Source organism: Lissotriton helveticus, chromosome 10 (assembly GCF_964261635.1).
Source record: "Lissotriton helveticus chromosome 10, aLisHel1.1, whole genome shotgun sequence".
Classification (NCBI taxonomy): Eukaryota; Metazoa; Chordata; class Amphibia; order Caudata; family Salamandridae; genus Lissotriton; species Lissotriton helveticus.
Genome location: NC_136071.1, coordinates 25,683,001 through 25,698,675, shown reverse-complemented (window position 1 = coordinate 25,698,675; position 15,675 = coordinate 25,683,001). Strand labels below are relative to the sequence as shown.

Sequence of the window (15,675 nt, the reverse complement as noted above, 5' to 3'; positions counted from 1 at the left end):
CTCATTATCAAGCCTTATTTGACATCATTACCAACTTGAGTCTAACCCACTCTAGAATGATTGTCCTAGGGGATTTTAACCTGTGGGATAACGCTAAGTTAGACAACCATTTGAGAGATGTAAGACACACATGTGAGAACTCTAACTTACACCAATTGGTTCATCAGCCGACCCATCTAGGAGGGCACGTCCTAGATCTCTTGTTCGAAAATCAGACTGAGACTGCGGTGGTTGAGGTACTGCCCCAAAACTGGACTGACCATTCCCTTATTCATTTTGGTATTATGACATCTGGTGCAGAAGACAGTAACAACCAGCCGGTAACCTACCAAAAGGAAAGGGAATGGGCCAAATTAGGCAAAAGCAGGACCCATATGCCATCTCCGAAACAGAATCCTTTTTACTCTTCTGTCTCAATAAGAGAAAACTATCAAACTTACTGCACCTATGTAGCTGATACCCTAGACCTGCTAGCCCCAGTAAAAAGACTTAAGAATAGAAAAAAAGACTTCTGCCCCCTGGTACAATGAGGAGCTGAAATTGCTATGTGTAGCATGCAAAAAGGCTGAGAGAAAATGGGGAAGGCCTACTCTGACACAGATAAAATAAATTTAAAATCACTACAGTCCCAATACAAGGAGTCTATTGCTAGGGCCAAAGCCAATTTTTTTGCTAAATCCATTCTGCAAGCACCCAACAGCACAAAAGCGCTCTTCAATATTTTCAGGGATCTCACTAGTCCAGCCTGTATGAGCAACAAGGTGGTTGCATCACAGAAACTCTGCGATGAGATGAGATGAGATTGCCTCTTATTTTGAAGAGAAAATGTTAGAAATTTGTTGGGGAACTTAAGCCTATCGACCATAGCAGCCGAGATGAGCCTTTTAGGAAGGAGTATGAGGGATACCAGGTAGACACCTCTTTGGAATACTTTCAAATCCCTACGGAAGACTCTTTTTATCTTCTTGCCCAAAGTGTGTCTTCAGGATCGCCCCTAGACCCTCTTCCACATAAAATCTGGAAAACATTTGGCCAGGAAACCCTCCCCTGGCTGCAACAATTATGCTGTCAGTCTCTGGAGGGAAGGGGAGGTGCCAGAGTTATGGAAGCAAGCAGTGGTGACCCCCCTGCTAAAAAAAAAACCTCTTTGGACCCCACAACTCCAGCAAATTTTAGACCCATATCCCTCCTGCCCTATCCAATCATAATACTAGAAAAGACAGTTAGTAAAATCCTGTCATGCTATCTGAAGGACAATCTGCTGTTGGACAATGAGCAATTTGGCTTTCGTCCAGGACATGGCACTGAGACCGCCTTGGCCACAGTACTTGACAATTTACGAATGTGTGCTGACAATGGGAACTCCTGGGTCCTAGTGTTACTGGATATGTCAGCCGCATTCGATACGGTGAGCCACACAGTGCTAGTGGAAAGACTGAAGACTATAGGAGTTAAAGGATGGGCCTTGCAGTGGCTACAATCCTATCTGTCAGGACGACAACAAGCTGTGTCTATGACGCCTTTCATTTCACAAGCTGTGTCTATGACGCCTTTCATTTCTGACAAATCCACAGTACATCACGGAGTTCCACAGGGCTCTGCGATTAGCCCTATTCTTTTTAATGTCTACTTGTGTCCCCTGTTCCCCATTATTAAATCTTATGGAATAGACTTGGTCAACTATGCCGATGACACTCAACTGGTGTTCTCCTTGGAAGGAAAAAAAACAGTGTCTATAGGTACTTTCCAGGAGTGCATGCGCCAGACTGCTGGCTGGCTCAGGGAAAACACCGTACAGTTTAACGGGGGGAAAACAGAGGTGGTGTTCTTTCCTGCTACTAGAGTGTCTCAACCTCTACTGGCAGAGTTCAGGCTCACCCCCGAGGATGAACCTTTGACTCCTGCCAAAACGGTGCGTAACCTGGGGTCCTGGTAGATGGTAACCTCCAAATGGAGTCACAGGCCAACAAAACCATCAGTATCTGTCTCTCCCTATTACGCATGCTACAGAAGATCCTTCCGTTACTACCAAATGATATTCGCTCTTTGGTAGTGAAGAGCATAATCCTAAGCAGACTGGACTACAGCAACTTCCTATACTTAGGAGCACAGCAATACATTCTGCAGGGGTTGCAGAGAGTCCAGTCTATGGCCGCAAAGCTGGTGCTCAACAGACAGCGTAGGTCCTCCACAGCTTTGGCCTTGAGCGATCTTCACTGGTTGCCTATCAAGGAGAGAATTTGCTTTAAATCTCTTTTTATTGTTTACAAAGCAGTTCACGAACTGGGACCTGTTCTTCTGCAGGAGAGATTTAGCTGGTACAATCCCAAGAGGCAACTTCGCTCCTCTAGTGCTAATCTGATAACGGCTTTGGTGTGGCGGCTGCGCGCCTATGGAATGAGCTGCCCCAGAATCTCAGACAGATCAATTCGCTGACCGGTTTTAGGAAGAGCCTGAAAACTTGGCTGTTTCCTAGGGGCGAGCAATAGACCATCTCACAGACAGCTGTTTCCGCTGCTATAATGGCTTTCTTCAATCTAAAGCGCCAGGATACCCGTATGGTGACAGTTTTGCGCTATATAAGTATCTCTTCACTTCTCTTCACTTCACCCTCTTGACTTTTTCCTCTTTGTTTCCTGAATATGCAACAGATTTTGTATTTCTGTAATATTGTGTTAATCCCGGAATTTTGGTATACACTCTCTTATGTCTATTATGTTTTTTCCAAATACAAAAAAATAAGTAACAACATTCCATAGAAAATAACTACTCGATACTTCCAACATAGAACAAACAGTTTACACAAGCACCAGTTAATATTGCTACCAGCACATGCTGCTGCCTGGTGGACACTACACCCTCTCTGTTAAGATGCCTGTACATCCGACTTACGTGCAATTTCTCCGTTTTATTATGCAAGAAACAGCCCTTGTGACTTGTGATGTGAGGTGTGAAAAATGAAACATGAGAAAGTCTTCTGCACATTTGCCTTAGTGTACTGTATGCATAACACGAGCTAGTGATGCACCTTCAACCAATATTAAAGCACTACATATATAATGAATATCAGTAATTAAATAATGAGCAAAATCATGCAGTTATGCAGAACAGATCTATGCTATGAGGGTCTCAAAGGCAGGTAAAATGCAAGGCACTAGATGGGATAAAAAGAAAGCTAAAGGGAAAGGAAGAAAAGGGTGAGTACGAGAAATAAACTACTGATAAAAAAAACTGACCCTCCAAATGGGCTGAAAAACTAAATACAGAAGTGCTACCAGAAAGGCTCGTTTCACAGATGTTTCAAAGTAATCAGATTACAAAAAAAGCTTTCCTATAAGAGAGTGTTTAATGGCACACAAGTTGGAACATCATCCCTTTGATAGCAAGATGTTTCAGAGCATGTAACACCATAGTAAAAACAAGCATTGGAAATGCAATAGGTCTCGCACCATTAGAGTTAGTGCTTTTAGAATTGTTTATGGGTTTTTTTTGTAAATGTTTAGCATTTTTGTTTCCTGTAGCCAATGCTAAAGTATTACAAATAAAAAAAGCCATAAACATTTCTAAAAGCTCTAACTGAAATGGTCTGAGAACTATTGCACTGTGTGAGGGTGAGGGTGAGTGAGGGTGAGTGAGGGTGAGTGAGGGTGAGGGGTTGAGGGTGAGTGAGAGTGAGGGTGAGTGAGGGTGAGTGAGGGTGAGGGGTTGAGGTTGAGGGTGAGGTGTTGAGGGTGAGTGAGGGTGAGGGTGAGTGAGGGTGAGGGTGAGTGAGGGTGAGGGTGAGTGAGGGTGAGGGTGAGTGAGGTGTTGGTGTTGAGGGTGAGTGAGGGTGATGGTGAGTGAGGGTGAGGGGTTTTGGGTGAGTGAGGGTGAGGGGGAGTAGTTGAGGCTGAGTGAGGGTGAGTGAGAGTGAGGGTGAGTGAGGGGTTGAGGGTGAGGGGTTGAGGGTGAGTGAGTGAAGGTGAGGGGTTGAGGGTGAGTGAGGGTGAGGGTGAGGGTGAGTGAGGGTGAGTGAGGGTGAGGGGTTGAGGGTGAGGGGTTGAGGGTGAGTGAGGGTGAGTGGCGTTAGTGTAGAGGCTCAGGCTAAGTATGATGCAGCTCGACCAGTCCACCTCCTATTAAAAAAAAAAAACATAGGCAAAATAAACTCGTTGTGCCAAGGACAACAAAAAAACACTGATCCAATGTATTCGAAACTCATCATGCTCCTGTGTACACGCCCTGGGTCTAAAACAAACTCCCTCAATGTATTTATGTATTTCTTAGGCTAACTACTATGATCGTCAACCTAATTCCATTGATGTGGGGGCAGGCGGGAGACCCCTAGAACAAGAACTACTTTGTCCAAAGTCCATGCCACACATTATGGAAGAAGCAGTATGCCTGTTGGTTCTGGATCACTGTGTTTAGTACACCGTCTGCACGTCATAAGTTAACATATGGTGTGCTTGTGTCTGAAATGTCACCCAACAGTGGGTTTTATGCTTAGAGATTTGAAGATGGTTTTTATATTTTTTTGATGGGAGGGGTAACATCGCCGTATGAATATTTTAGAGGAAACACACAAACCACAGGTTGAGGCTGCAAGCCAACTCTACCTTCTGAAAAATCATGGCCACTCTGGTGCTGAGTGAGACATAAAAACAGTGACAAAAATATGAAATTAGGAGCATCCTTTGACAGCTGCGAGCTAAAATAACATGAAGACATCCCATTTCAGCCTGCCCTTCCCGAGCCTTCCTACTGCGATTGCCTCATAATTACCCCGTCCGCAGTCCAGGCACATCCAGAGAGCAGGGATTACTCATTAGACAAGGAATTAGCAGGGCTGCGGGCTTCACTGGCCGAGTCTGGCAGCGGCCGAGCCTGGTACTCCGCCCGCAGTGTCACAAACACAGCACAGTCCAGACTCAAGAGGGAGGCAGGGCACCTGCTTTCTAATCTTCTGGGAAAGAAAAGCGCTGATTCAGCAGGCAGCACCAACAACCCATGCCAGGCAGGCACATCGGGCTGACGTCAGCTGGGCCCCGGAGTCAAAGGGCACCGTCTGGGTTAATAAGCAGCACGGCCGAGTCCATGGCAACACTCATTTAGGCGCCGAACAATATCCGACATGTCTGCAAGGCTGAATGCGGAACGGTTCGCCAGTGTGTCGTCTGATTAACAGCAATAGGCAACTAGATGAGCAACACCAGTGAAGAACCAGCCCCTCAAGAAGATCCACGTCTTGAAGCTCGGTATTGTACTGTAACTGCATTTATATAGCGCTTACTACACCTGAGAAGGCACTAAGGTGCTTTACACTGGGCAGCAAGCTGTTCTTGAGTAACCAGTGGTTTATCAACCCCTGGGATTAGCTCTCTGCCGTCAAGAAAACCGTTCCATGCACTCATTCCAGTTTCTTGGAGGGGGGGGGCGATGTCAAGAGAAAGCATTTTAGGGGGTTCGTGTAAGCTACCCTATGTTGTATGCGAATCATCCTAAATCTTCCGTCAGCACATCCTGTAGCGACTGACCTTTGGGAACTCAGTCTTTTTCAGACAGCCAAAGGCCAGCCTGTGGTCGGTGTATGTATCATATGTCCCGGGTGTCGTTCCAGTCAGGTATGGCTAGCGCAAAACAGAGCTGGCTCCACACTACTACTCTAGGTTAACGCACCTGTGATGGTGACGGGAACAGCCCATGTGAAGGAACCTGTAAATGCATGTATGTCTTTTGTCCGAGTAATGGACACGGAGATGAGCGCCACCGCTTTGGTCAAGCTGATGGCTACCAAATCACAACGTTTGTTGAGCTTGAGGGAATAGAGAGCAGGATGTGTTATCTGACTTGATCTACTCTTTCAACAAAACGCTGCCCGCAGCCACAAGCATGAGCGGTGGTGTGCGTGCATGCGGGGTTTGCATCATTTGTGGGTGCACTACTTCAGTGTGACTAAACCTTGCACAGTCTAGCAGTGGGGAATCCAGTATTGTGCCATTTTCACAATATTGTGCAGCAGTGAGCGAGAGAGAGTAGCTGCCTCTTCTATGCCGCATTCGCTCAGTGCATCAATCAATTCTCATTAAAATAAGTATCTTGAGGACAGGGAAAAGGGTACAATTATAGTATTAGAAAGATTTACTTCCGTTCCCAGATGCGTCTCTGCTAGAAGAGCAGCGGCTAAAGATAGTCACAGCTCGTTTGGCACTTAGTGGGACACAGGTGCGGCAAGCGCTTCTAATAGCAGGGATACCTTGGGGATGGACAGTAAGTGCATTTTATATGTTCGGTTCACCGTCCTCTGCAGCATCTCGTCCACGCGGGGCAAGAACACAGCCGAATATAACCTGCGTTATCAACAGGAGGTATTAACTGTCTCCTCCAAGGTAGACATCGTTGTTAAGTTCCGTTGGGGTCTCTTGCCACTACCCGACAGGGATGCAATGGCTGATTCTGATTTTAGTAACTATATAACCCGTTGACTTAAACATTTTAAAGTACTCAATTGGAGGTTTAACGATGGGCACACGCTGTTTGTCGGATGTCCTCACTATTTTGAGCAGACGTGAGAATGTTCAGTATTGGAGAGGTCCTTCCGGGGCTAGGGTGGACATATGAGACAGAGACAACCCGCCGGAAAGGCTGCGGCCAGGGGATTGCATTTAGGGGTGGATGGATGGACGAATCAGCTCTCCGGCATGGTATCACCCCTGGGAGAAGGCGCGCAATGTTCGTGTATAATTTACTCACCTAAATCCTCTCGGAGACAGTCGGGCGATACAATATGGGGATTGTTCGGGCTGATTTTACGTCCTGCTTGACAACCAGCTCCTTCAGTGTTCCTCATGGGACAATTTAAGATCTAGAAAGCACTCAAAGACCTTTGGGAGAAGTACCTATGACTGCCGAACGTCATGACAAGTCTCAAGCGGAAGGCTGTGCGAAGTTGTTCAAAGAAACAAGAACATCGCCAAAAGAAACAAGACGGAGGGAAGAGAGGGGAGGGGGGAGGAGAAATGCGACACGGCGGGAAGGGGCAGGCAGGATGACTCAGGGGAGGGGGCGGAGCGGGGCAGAGCGGCATGTGGGTGTGAAGAAGCCGGGCCTTTGAAGTGAAGCTAAGCTTCACTTCAAAGGTGTCGGAGGAATGCGGGCGGCTGTGCACGCGCTTTTAAGCTCAATGCACATGCGCATTGAGCTTAAAAGTCACGGGCACTGCAAGGAATCGCCACGATTCCTTGCAAGTTAGATAAAGAGTCGATGAGCCCCTATAGTCTCGCTTGCTCGATGCGCATGCGCATCGACAGGCGAGACCTAACAAAGCTAAAAAAGTACTGCATTTAGCTGGTAGAAGACCTTCATTGCAAAGTACTGACATATAAAATAATTTCAACATTTAAACAAGTCTATTGCTTTATTAAAGAAAATGATCAATCATTTCAATTCTGGAATCCATGTTGATGTCACATTGTTTTTAGTTCTTGTGGTGCCAAGCAAAATGCATTGCATGCCATTTTTGTGAAGAAAAAATATATATATACAACCCATGTTTAAGCTACCATCTAACTTGTTCATGAAGAAAAACTGCTTACCTTAATATCCTCATGGATAGCTGCTTCAGTTGCATTTTCGGAGTTGACACGTTCACTTTCAGCCTCTAAATGTTCTGATATGTTGGCGGGATTAGCAGTGTTCTTTTGTGATAAATGTGGTTTCACATCATCATAAGACAAATGTTCCAGTGCAGTGGGATTAGAGTGTCTTACTTCAGTTGTATGATTTTGTGTGAAAGTACCAGTGCCAACCAGCCCTTTCTCGTCAGACAGTTCTAACGGGCACCTAACATGTTCAGATGCAAGTTCTCTGCATTCTGCAGTCAAACTTAATTCCCGCAAACCACAAGATTTCGGCACATTTTCAAAGCAAATGATGTTCTTGATCTCTGTGGTTTGGCTTCCTTCCAGGCTTTGTTTTTTCACTGAGCTTTCAGGGTGACAGATGTCCAGCTCATGGTAAAATGTGCTACACAAAGGAGAGTCTATTTCTGTCACTTTGTCAGTTGAATGCAGGTTAAAATGAAGGGAATCCTCAGCTTTCCTCTGTAATCTATTTCCCAGTTCTAGTGCTTGAGAGTTGTGCACATCTTGCTTTGAATGTCGGTCACCATTCCTAGGAGTTTTCAGGCTTTCGTGCTCATCCAATCCATTTTTTAATGCAATATTTGTTGTGTTTGTGGCTATGTGCGCCTCTTTGTGGTCCAAGTCCTCGTCATGATGGTAAACTTCGTGGTCTTGCTTCCTGTGACCCCCCTCTTCTTTGCAGAAGCCGAGGTCTTCAACAAATGAATTCTCGGTCCCTACAACGGGTTGCAGTGTTATTTGAAGAATCCTATCCGACTCTTCTCTACCCAAGTCAGCAAATGTAGCTGTAATGTCAACATCTTCACAGTGTGCCTCTGCAAAGTCCCTATTGTTCAATCCCTGGATGCCCTCTTCACAAGAATGCGTTTCCTCCTCTACATCATCATTTGGTGATGTTGTGTGTTCCAGCTGCACTTCTCTTAAGTCATCCTCTTCTTCTTCCTTTTCCTCCAATATTTCAGGTTCCTCTAAGACCATATCCAGCAGATGGCCCATCTTTTTAGAAGGACCAAAGTTTTCAAAATGCAGTTTGTTTGCATTAACATGGAAACCATCAAAGTCATTTTCTTCTTCTTCCTCCTCTTCTTCCTCAATTACTACAAGCTGCTGTTTAAGTAGGTGCAATTCCAGAAGTTGCAGGATTTCTGGGTCCAGTTTATCGGAGATGTCGCGACCCCTGTCAACCATGTATTCTCTGGCTTCCACTTTATCTTCAGCACTGTCATAACTATCTTCTACGCAATACTCGTAATTCCTTGCACCAGGGGGGCAATAAATGCTTTCAGCATGAAACAGTCTCCCGTCATGTTGCTGCCCATGATTGTCCTCCGTGTCTACATCTTCCTCCGTTTCAGAGTTCGCCTGATATACTTCGTCCTGGCTACTTAAAGACTGAACCTCAGACTGGTCACTTACTTTCACATCTATTTCTTCTGCACCAGAGTCAAATCCTTCTGGCTGAATTGTGATTTCACTAGAGATTAGAATGTCTGAAGTCATTAATTCATCCTGTTGCATTGCCTCATATTTCTGCTCACTTATCTCTGAACATCCAGGAAAAGATGCTTGCTTTAACAATATATCTTCAGATGATACTTGTTGATGAACGAGACGGCCATTAAGCAATTCTTTCAAAGGTGGTACCCCACTTCCCAACACATCACAAGGTGCCTCAGCACCCACCAATGCACTGGCTCCTTTGGTGGGATTTCCAGGGTACTCGTGTTGTGCCTGCTGATGCAGACTGACATTAATCTTGCCAACATTTTCCTTGATTAAAATCATGCCATCAGTCTCTGTTTTGTAAGTATCCTCTTCATCTAGAAAAGAAAACAGTTTGCTTTTTCTGGCCATCAGCTCAACTTCCTCATAGCCACTGTGCTCATAATTTATGGCAGAGGACAAGCATTCTCCTGAATCACAGATTGATGCAAATTTAATTTCCTGTTCTCTTGTCACAAGGGATGGTATTTTGCTTTGTGAATCCTGGTGTGTTGACAAACCGCATTCTGAATGCTCTTTTACATTTTTACTACGCTTTTTATACGTCAATCCATATTCCTCTACAGCTGACTGAGTATATTCCTTGGAAGTGCCACCAACAATCGGAATTTCATTTTGGCAGTTCTCCTGGTGTGTGCACAAGGTACCACCAATTGGCAATGATTCTGCTTCACCTATATCTTCGTCTGAAACATCGGCAATTTCTTGGTCATCTACGCAGATCCCCTGGTCATCTGCTTCAAGGCCCTCATCTTCCAGTACGTTCTGTGCTTCCAAGTCCTCTAGTTCCTCCAGTAAATCACTTCGGTCACTTAGAGAGTCTTGATTTTCATCTAACGAGCCTCCCCAATCATCTTCAGCATCAGACACGCTTTTCAAATCTGAGCTATGGTCATGTTCTGCAGCAGCTTGTTCATCATCTCCTTCACTGCCTGATATGTTTGCATCTCTGGAATCAGACAATTGTTCCACTTCCATGTCACCTTTAAAGGCACAGGGACCTGGACTTTGCAAATTATCCTCTTGAAAAGGTTGTTGGTTGTTATTTATGCGATCTGCAGACTCGGCCTCGAGGCTGGGTTTCTGTAATAGGACATCTGGACCCTTTCTCAGAGACACATCTGTCAGTATGGATTCCTTTCCATCATCATTGATTACATGTGCACCATCCATATCAGATCCATAATGCGGTGCACCATAAGCTTCTAAGTCTTGGTGTGCCTTGGTCCAGAGAATACCTAGAAGAGTACAGTAATAAATAACATAAGAACGAGAATGATCCATGAAACAATATGTTTAATAACATTTACAAGCATCTCATGATAATAGAGGGAGATATTAAAATATCTGCTAGGACATTTAGAGACCTGAATCCCAAATATAAATTTAGAGAACATTTATAAGATGTCTGGATCATTTCAGATTTAAACTTGCTGTATTTTTTCAGAAAGAATTGTGCTGCAGCAACTTTGAAGATGCTTGTAACCCCTATAAGAGTCACTTAAAGAAAGGTTAGTGAATTCCATTTGCACAGCAGCATCTGAAGTACGCTTCAGGCATATTCAGATCTGCACAAGTGCAAACATTTGTGAATATGGTAAAAGATAATACGTTAACAGAAATATGAGAGGTGTGGGAACCTCCTAATTTACTATATACTTTTTTAGATCCAGTCTTTCCAATTAGACAGAGCACACAACTTGAGAATAAATATTTAATCATTTAATATTTGCAATATTAATTTAATGAATTTAGTTCATAGAAACCTCTCCAGATGACAGGATATAATTAATTATAAATGACAAAAGACCAAGTACAAAAAAAGCATATGTGATCCCGTGTGGTAGGGAGGCATAAGAAAATAGAGAGAATATAAGTGAAAAACTAATTATATTAAGAGCGCGGAGAAGAAATCAATATTGGATTGAGAATACTACATCTCCTTATTTTCACCATGTCATATCTTTGGGCCTGACTTACATCAGGGAGGGTGGACCACTGTGCCTAAATGGGCAAGGAGTAAATGACTCCGACCCATGACTGACAGACAGGCCGCCAAATTTCTTAATGACCTGCAAGCAGGCGGTCATTTATAACGGCATTGACAGGAACTGCCGTCATAGCGGTTCCTGTCAAGGCAGTTTTCTTTTTGCTACAGGGTTGCATCGGCAGGGTGTAGCCGTACAGCAAACAGTATTCTTTTTTTCTTTTCAAAAAGAAAATCCCGAAACTGGATTGTTTTTTAGAAAAGAAAAAATATAACGCGCCCCCTGCCATGGGAGTATTTTCCCATGGTGGGGGAGCATTATAAATCTTTTACTGTTTCTTACCGCCAGGCTTTACCTGGCAGTAAGAAACAGTCAAATATGACTACATGGCCGTTGCAGAAGTTTGGCCACGGCAGAGACAAAGTAGCCTCCACCGTGGCATAACTGAAGGCCCGTTAGGCAGGCGGAACTTCATATTGGTGGTATGTATACTCTATCGTAACGGAGTATACATAACTCCAATATATAAATCCGGCCCTTTGTAAACTAGACTTACAAAATGTACAGGACACAATTGGCATACCCTTTTGAAAGTTAAGTAAACAAATATACATTTGTAGGCGTCAACAAATGGACTACATTTTAGTAAAGGAATCTAAGGGGCATCATAGACAATAAGAGACAAGCTCAAGTTGTCTATTGCATTATTCAAAACCGTGTGGTGAATAACATTATGTTATTCACAACTTGCTATCCACAGTTTCAGTTTGGTACAATTTTTATTATGATCCAATGGATTGGCAGCACCTTGAAGGAAATGTTATTGGTCCACTAAACAGAAAATGCCCTTCTTCATGTATCCCGCCTTTCCCTACTCCCCTTCTCTGTTCGATCCAATTAAAAAATAAAAACCTGTCTCTGGTTCCCTCTTGCATTTCTCCTATCCTTTTTTGACTAATTTGAAAAAAAAGTAATACCTTAAGTCCGGTCACCTTCCCAGACCTCTCAGAATCATTCACCCTTCTCTAATAAAACACAACAATACAATTATTGGCAGCCTGTCCGGACTCCCTCTCCCCCTCCCCCGCCCCCCCCCCCTTTCACAGAGGGCTATGCTCTCTTGCCTCAGTTACAAAGCAGAGACCGGGTCCATGCTGGTAGCCCGTCACAGCCACTGCCAGCACAGAGAGAAAGCCACTGTCTGCGTGGGCCTTGACTAATCTGGAAGAGGTTCAGCAGCTGTTGGTGCTAAACATCTCTCTATATTGCCCTGTTTCTCTGGGGTCTTTGGAAACCTGTAGGAGATGCCCATCTAGTGGTTCCAAGTTTTTACAGACCTAGGTGAGATGGAGTAAAATCAGATTGTAAAAGTCCTCAATTCCTCATATCCCCATTATAAACAAATGTCATCAAAGGGATTTTCTTCAACGTTAATATCTAGTTAAGTATGCTCTAAACATGGTTTATAGGTCTTCAAAATATCCTTAGGATAGAGCAACAGCCACAAAATTAACCCTCCACACAGATGCAGTGCACCGCAGCAAGTAACAAAGCAAGTCTTATTGGATTTTTGAAGAAGCTGAATTGATCTCAGTAATCCCACTCTGCCTCAACTACAAGGCATGCCCAATAAATCTATCCTCCAAATGTGACTGTCCCTCATACTGTGCCTGCACGATCTTAATTTTCAAACCCCTGTTATGTACTGCAATCAACAACATGGCATAGAGCAAGCAAAAAAAGCAATGCATTTGTCAAGTCATGTCTAAAGAATTATCACAAGGTAAAGCTACACATCTCACCTGTAATCCTAGATCTCTTCCGGGGGATCCTCATCAAAATCGGAAGTACTGAATATAGTCCCACTCACGGGCAAGGATCCCGGAGCATGTATATATATATATATATATATATATAAAAAAGGTTGTCCCAGTGGGATGCCACTCACAGCAGGATTCCGCACAGCACTTCACAGGCGGCAAACAGGTCAGCCGACCTCACACAGTCAAAAGGCCAAACGCGTTTCGGGCTCCTCGGAGCACTTGTTCACTGGCAATATGGAGGCAGCAAGCAGAGTTAAGAACAGCTGACTTTATTTAAGTAGAGAGTCCCGCCCCAGTGGGCCCGTGGCATGCTGGTACTGATAGTCCTTAATATCACCACTTACAGACTCAAAGTTCGTTCTTTCACCCAGTGGATTCTGCTTCTGCCCCAGAATAAAATTCAACATCCGTGTACGGTTGAACGTGCGATGACGCTGTTACCCGCTGCCAATGTCTCTGCGAATGAGGCTCCCACTGCCCATACGTTGTGCTCGCGTTTACGAACACAATGGAACCACATTAAAGAGTCAGGGCATCCCGCGGCCGGACTAGCCGCTTAGTATACACGAAAAAGGTTGTCCCAGTGGGATGCCACTCACAGCAGGATTCCGCACAGCACTTCACAGGCGGCAAACAGGTCAGCCGACCTCACACAGTCAAAAGGCCAAACGCGTTTCGGGCTCCTCGGAGCCCTTGTTCACTGGCAATATGGAGGCAGCAAGCAGAGTTAAGAATAGCTGACTTTATTTAAGTAGAGAGTCCCGCCCCAGTGGGCCCGTGGCATGCTGGTACTGATAGTCCTTAATATCACCACTTACAGACTCAAAGTTCGTTCTTTCACCCAGTGGATTCTGCTTCTGCCCCAGAATAAAATTCAAATCCGTGTACGGTTGAACGTGCGATGACGCTGTTACCCGCTGCCAATGTCTCTGCGAATGAGGCTCCCACTGCCCATACGTTGTGCTCGTGTTTACGAACACAATGGAACCACATTAAAGAGTCAGGGCATCCCGCGGCCGGACTAGCCGCTTAGTATACACGAAAAAGGTTGTCCCAGTGGGATGCCACTCACAGCAGGATTCCGCACAGCACTTCACAGGCGGCAAACAGGTCAGCCGACCTCACACAATCAAAAGGCCAAACGCGTTTCGGGCTCCTCGGAGCCCTTGTTCACTGGCAATATGGAGGCAGCAAGCAGAGTTAAGAACAGCTGACTTTATTTAAGTAGAGAGTCCCGCCCCAGTGGGCCCGTGGCATGCTGGTACTGATAGTCCTTAATATCACCACTTACAGACTCAAAGTTTGTTCTTTCACCCAGTGGATTCTGCTTCTGCCCCAGAATAAAATTCAACATCCGTGTCCGGTTGAACGTGCAATGACGCTGTTACCCGCTGCCAATGTCTCTGCGAATGAGGCTCCCACTGCCCATACGTTGTGCTCGTGTTTACGAACACAATGGAACCACATTAAAGAGTCAGGGCATCCCGCGGCCGGACTAGCCGCTTAGTATACACGAAAAAGGTTGTCCCAGTGGGATGCCACTCACAGCAGGATTCCGCACAGCACTTCACAGGCGGCAAACAGGTCAGCCGACCTCACACAATCAAAAGGCCAAACGCGTTTCGGGCTCCTCGGAGCCCTTGTTCACTGGCAATATGGAGGCAGCAAGCAGAGTTAAGAACAGCTGACTTTATTTAAGTAGAGAGTCCCGCCCCAGTGGGCCCGTGGCATGCTGGTACTGATAGTCCTTAATATCACCACTTACAGACTCAAAGTTCGTTCTTTCACCCAGTGGATTCTGCTTCTGCCCCAGAATAAAATTCAACATCCGTGTACGGTTGAACGTGCGATGACGCTGTTACCCGCTGCCAATGTCTCTGCGAATGAGGCTCCCGCTGCCCATACGTTGTGCTCGTGTTTACGAACACAATGGAACCACATTAAAGAGTCAGGGCATCCCGCGGCCGGACTAGCCGCTTAGTATACACGAAAAAGGTTGTCCCAGTGGGATGCCACTCACAGCAGGATTCCGCACAGCACTTCACAGGCGGCAAACAGGTCAGCCGACCTCACACAGTCAAAAGGCCAAACGCGTTTCGGGCTCCTCGGAGCCCTTGTTCACTGGCAATATGGAGGCAGCAAGCAGAGTTAAGAACAGCTGACTTTATTTAAGTAGAGAGTCCCGCCCCAGTGGGCCCGTGGCATGCTGGTACTGATAGTCCTTAATATCACCACTTACAGACTCAAAGTTCGTTCTTTCACCCAGTGGATTCTGCTTCTGCCCCAGAATAAAATTCCACATCCGTGTCCGGTTGAACGTGCGATGACGCTGTTACCCGCTGCCAATGTCTCTGCGAATGAGGCTCCCACTGCCCATACGTTGTGCTCGTGTTTACGAACACAATGGAACCACATTAAAGAGTCAGGGCATCCCGCGGCCGGACTAGCCGCTTAGTATACACGAAAAAGGTTGTCCCAGTGGGATGCCACTCACAGCAGGATTCCGCACAGCACTTCACAGGCGGCAAACAGGTCAGCCGACCTCACACAGTCAAAAGGCCAAACGCGTTTCGGGCTCCTCGGAGCCCTTGTTCACTGGCAATATGGAGGCAGCAAGCAGAGTTAAGAACAGCTGACTTTATTTAAGTAGAGAGTCCCGCCCCAGTGGGCCCGTGGCATGCTGGTACTGATAGTCCTTAATATCACCACTTACAGACTCAAAGTTCGTTCTTTCACCCA

At 45.5% G+C, this 15,675-nt stretch overlaps 1 protein-coding gene across 5 annotated transcripts in view; it reads right to left on the bottom strand.

The window, feature by feature from the left end:
* LOC144785799 (uncharacterized) overlaps positions 1-15,675 on the bottom strand; it is a 672,618-nt gene that overhangs the window by 434,487 nt on the left and 222,456 nt on the right. For all 5 annotated transcript variants that reach the window (XM_078664619.1, XM_078664623.1, XM_078664622.1 and 2 more), the window contains exon 2: positions 7,575-10,363. In XM_078664619.1, coding sequence (XP_078520745.1) covers positions 7,575-10,363 — 2,789 coding nt within the window. The remainder of the gene's footprint in view (positions 1-7,574; positions 10,364-15,675) is intronic.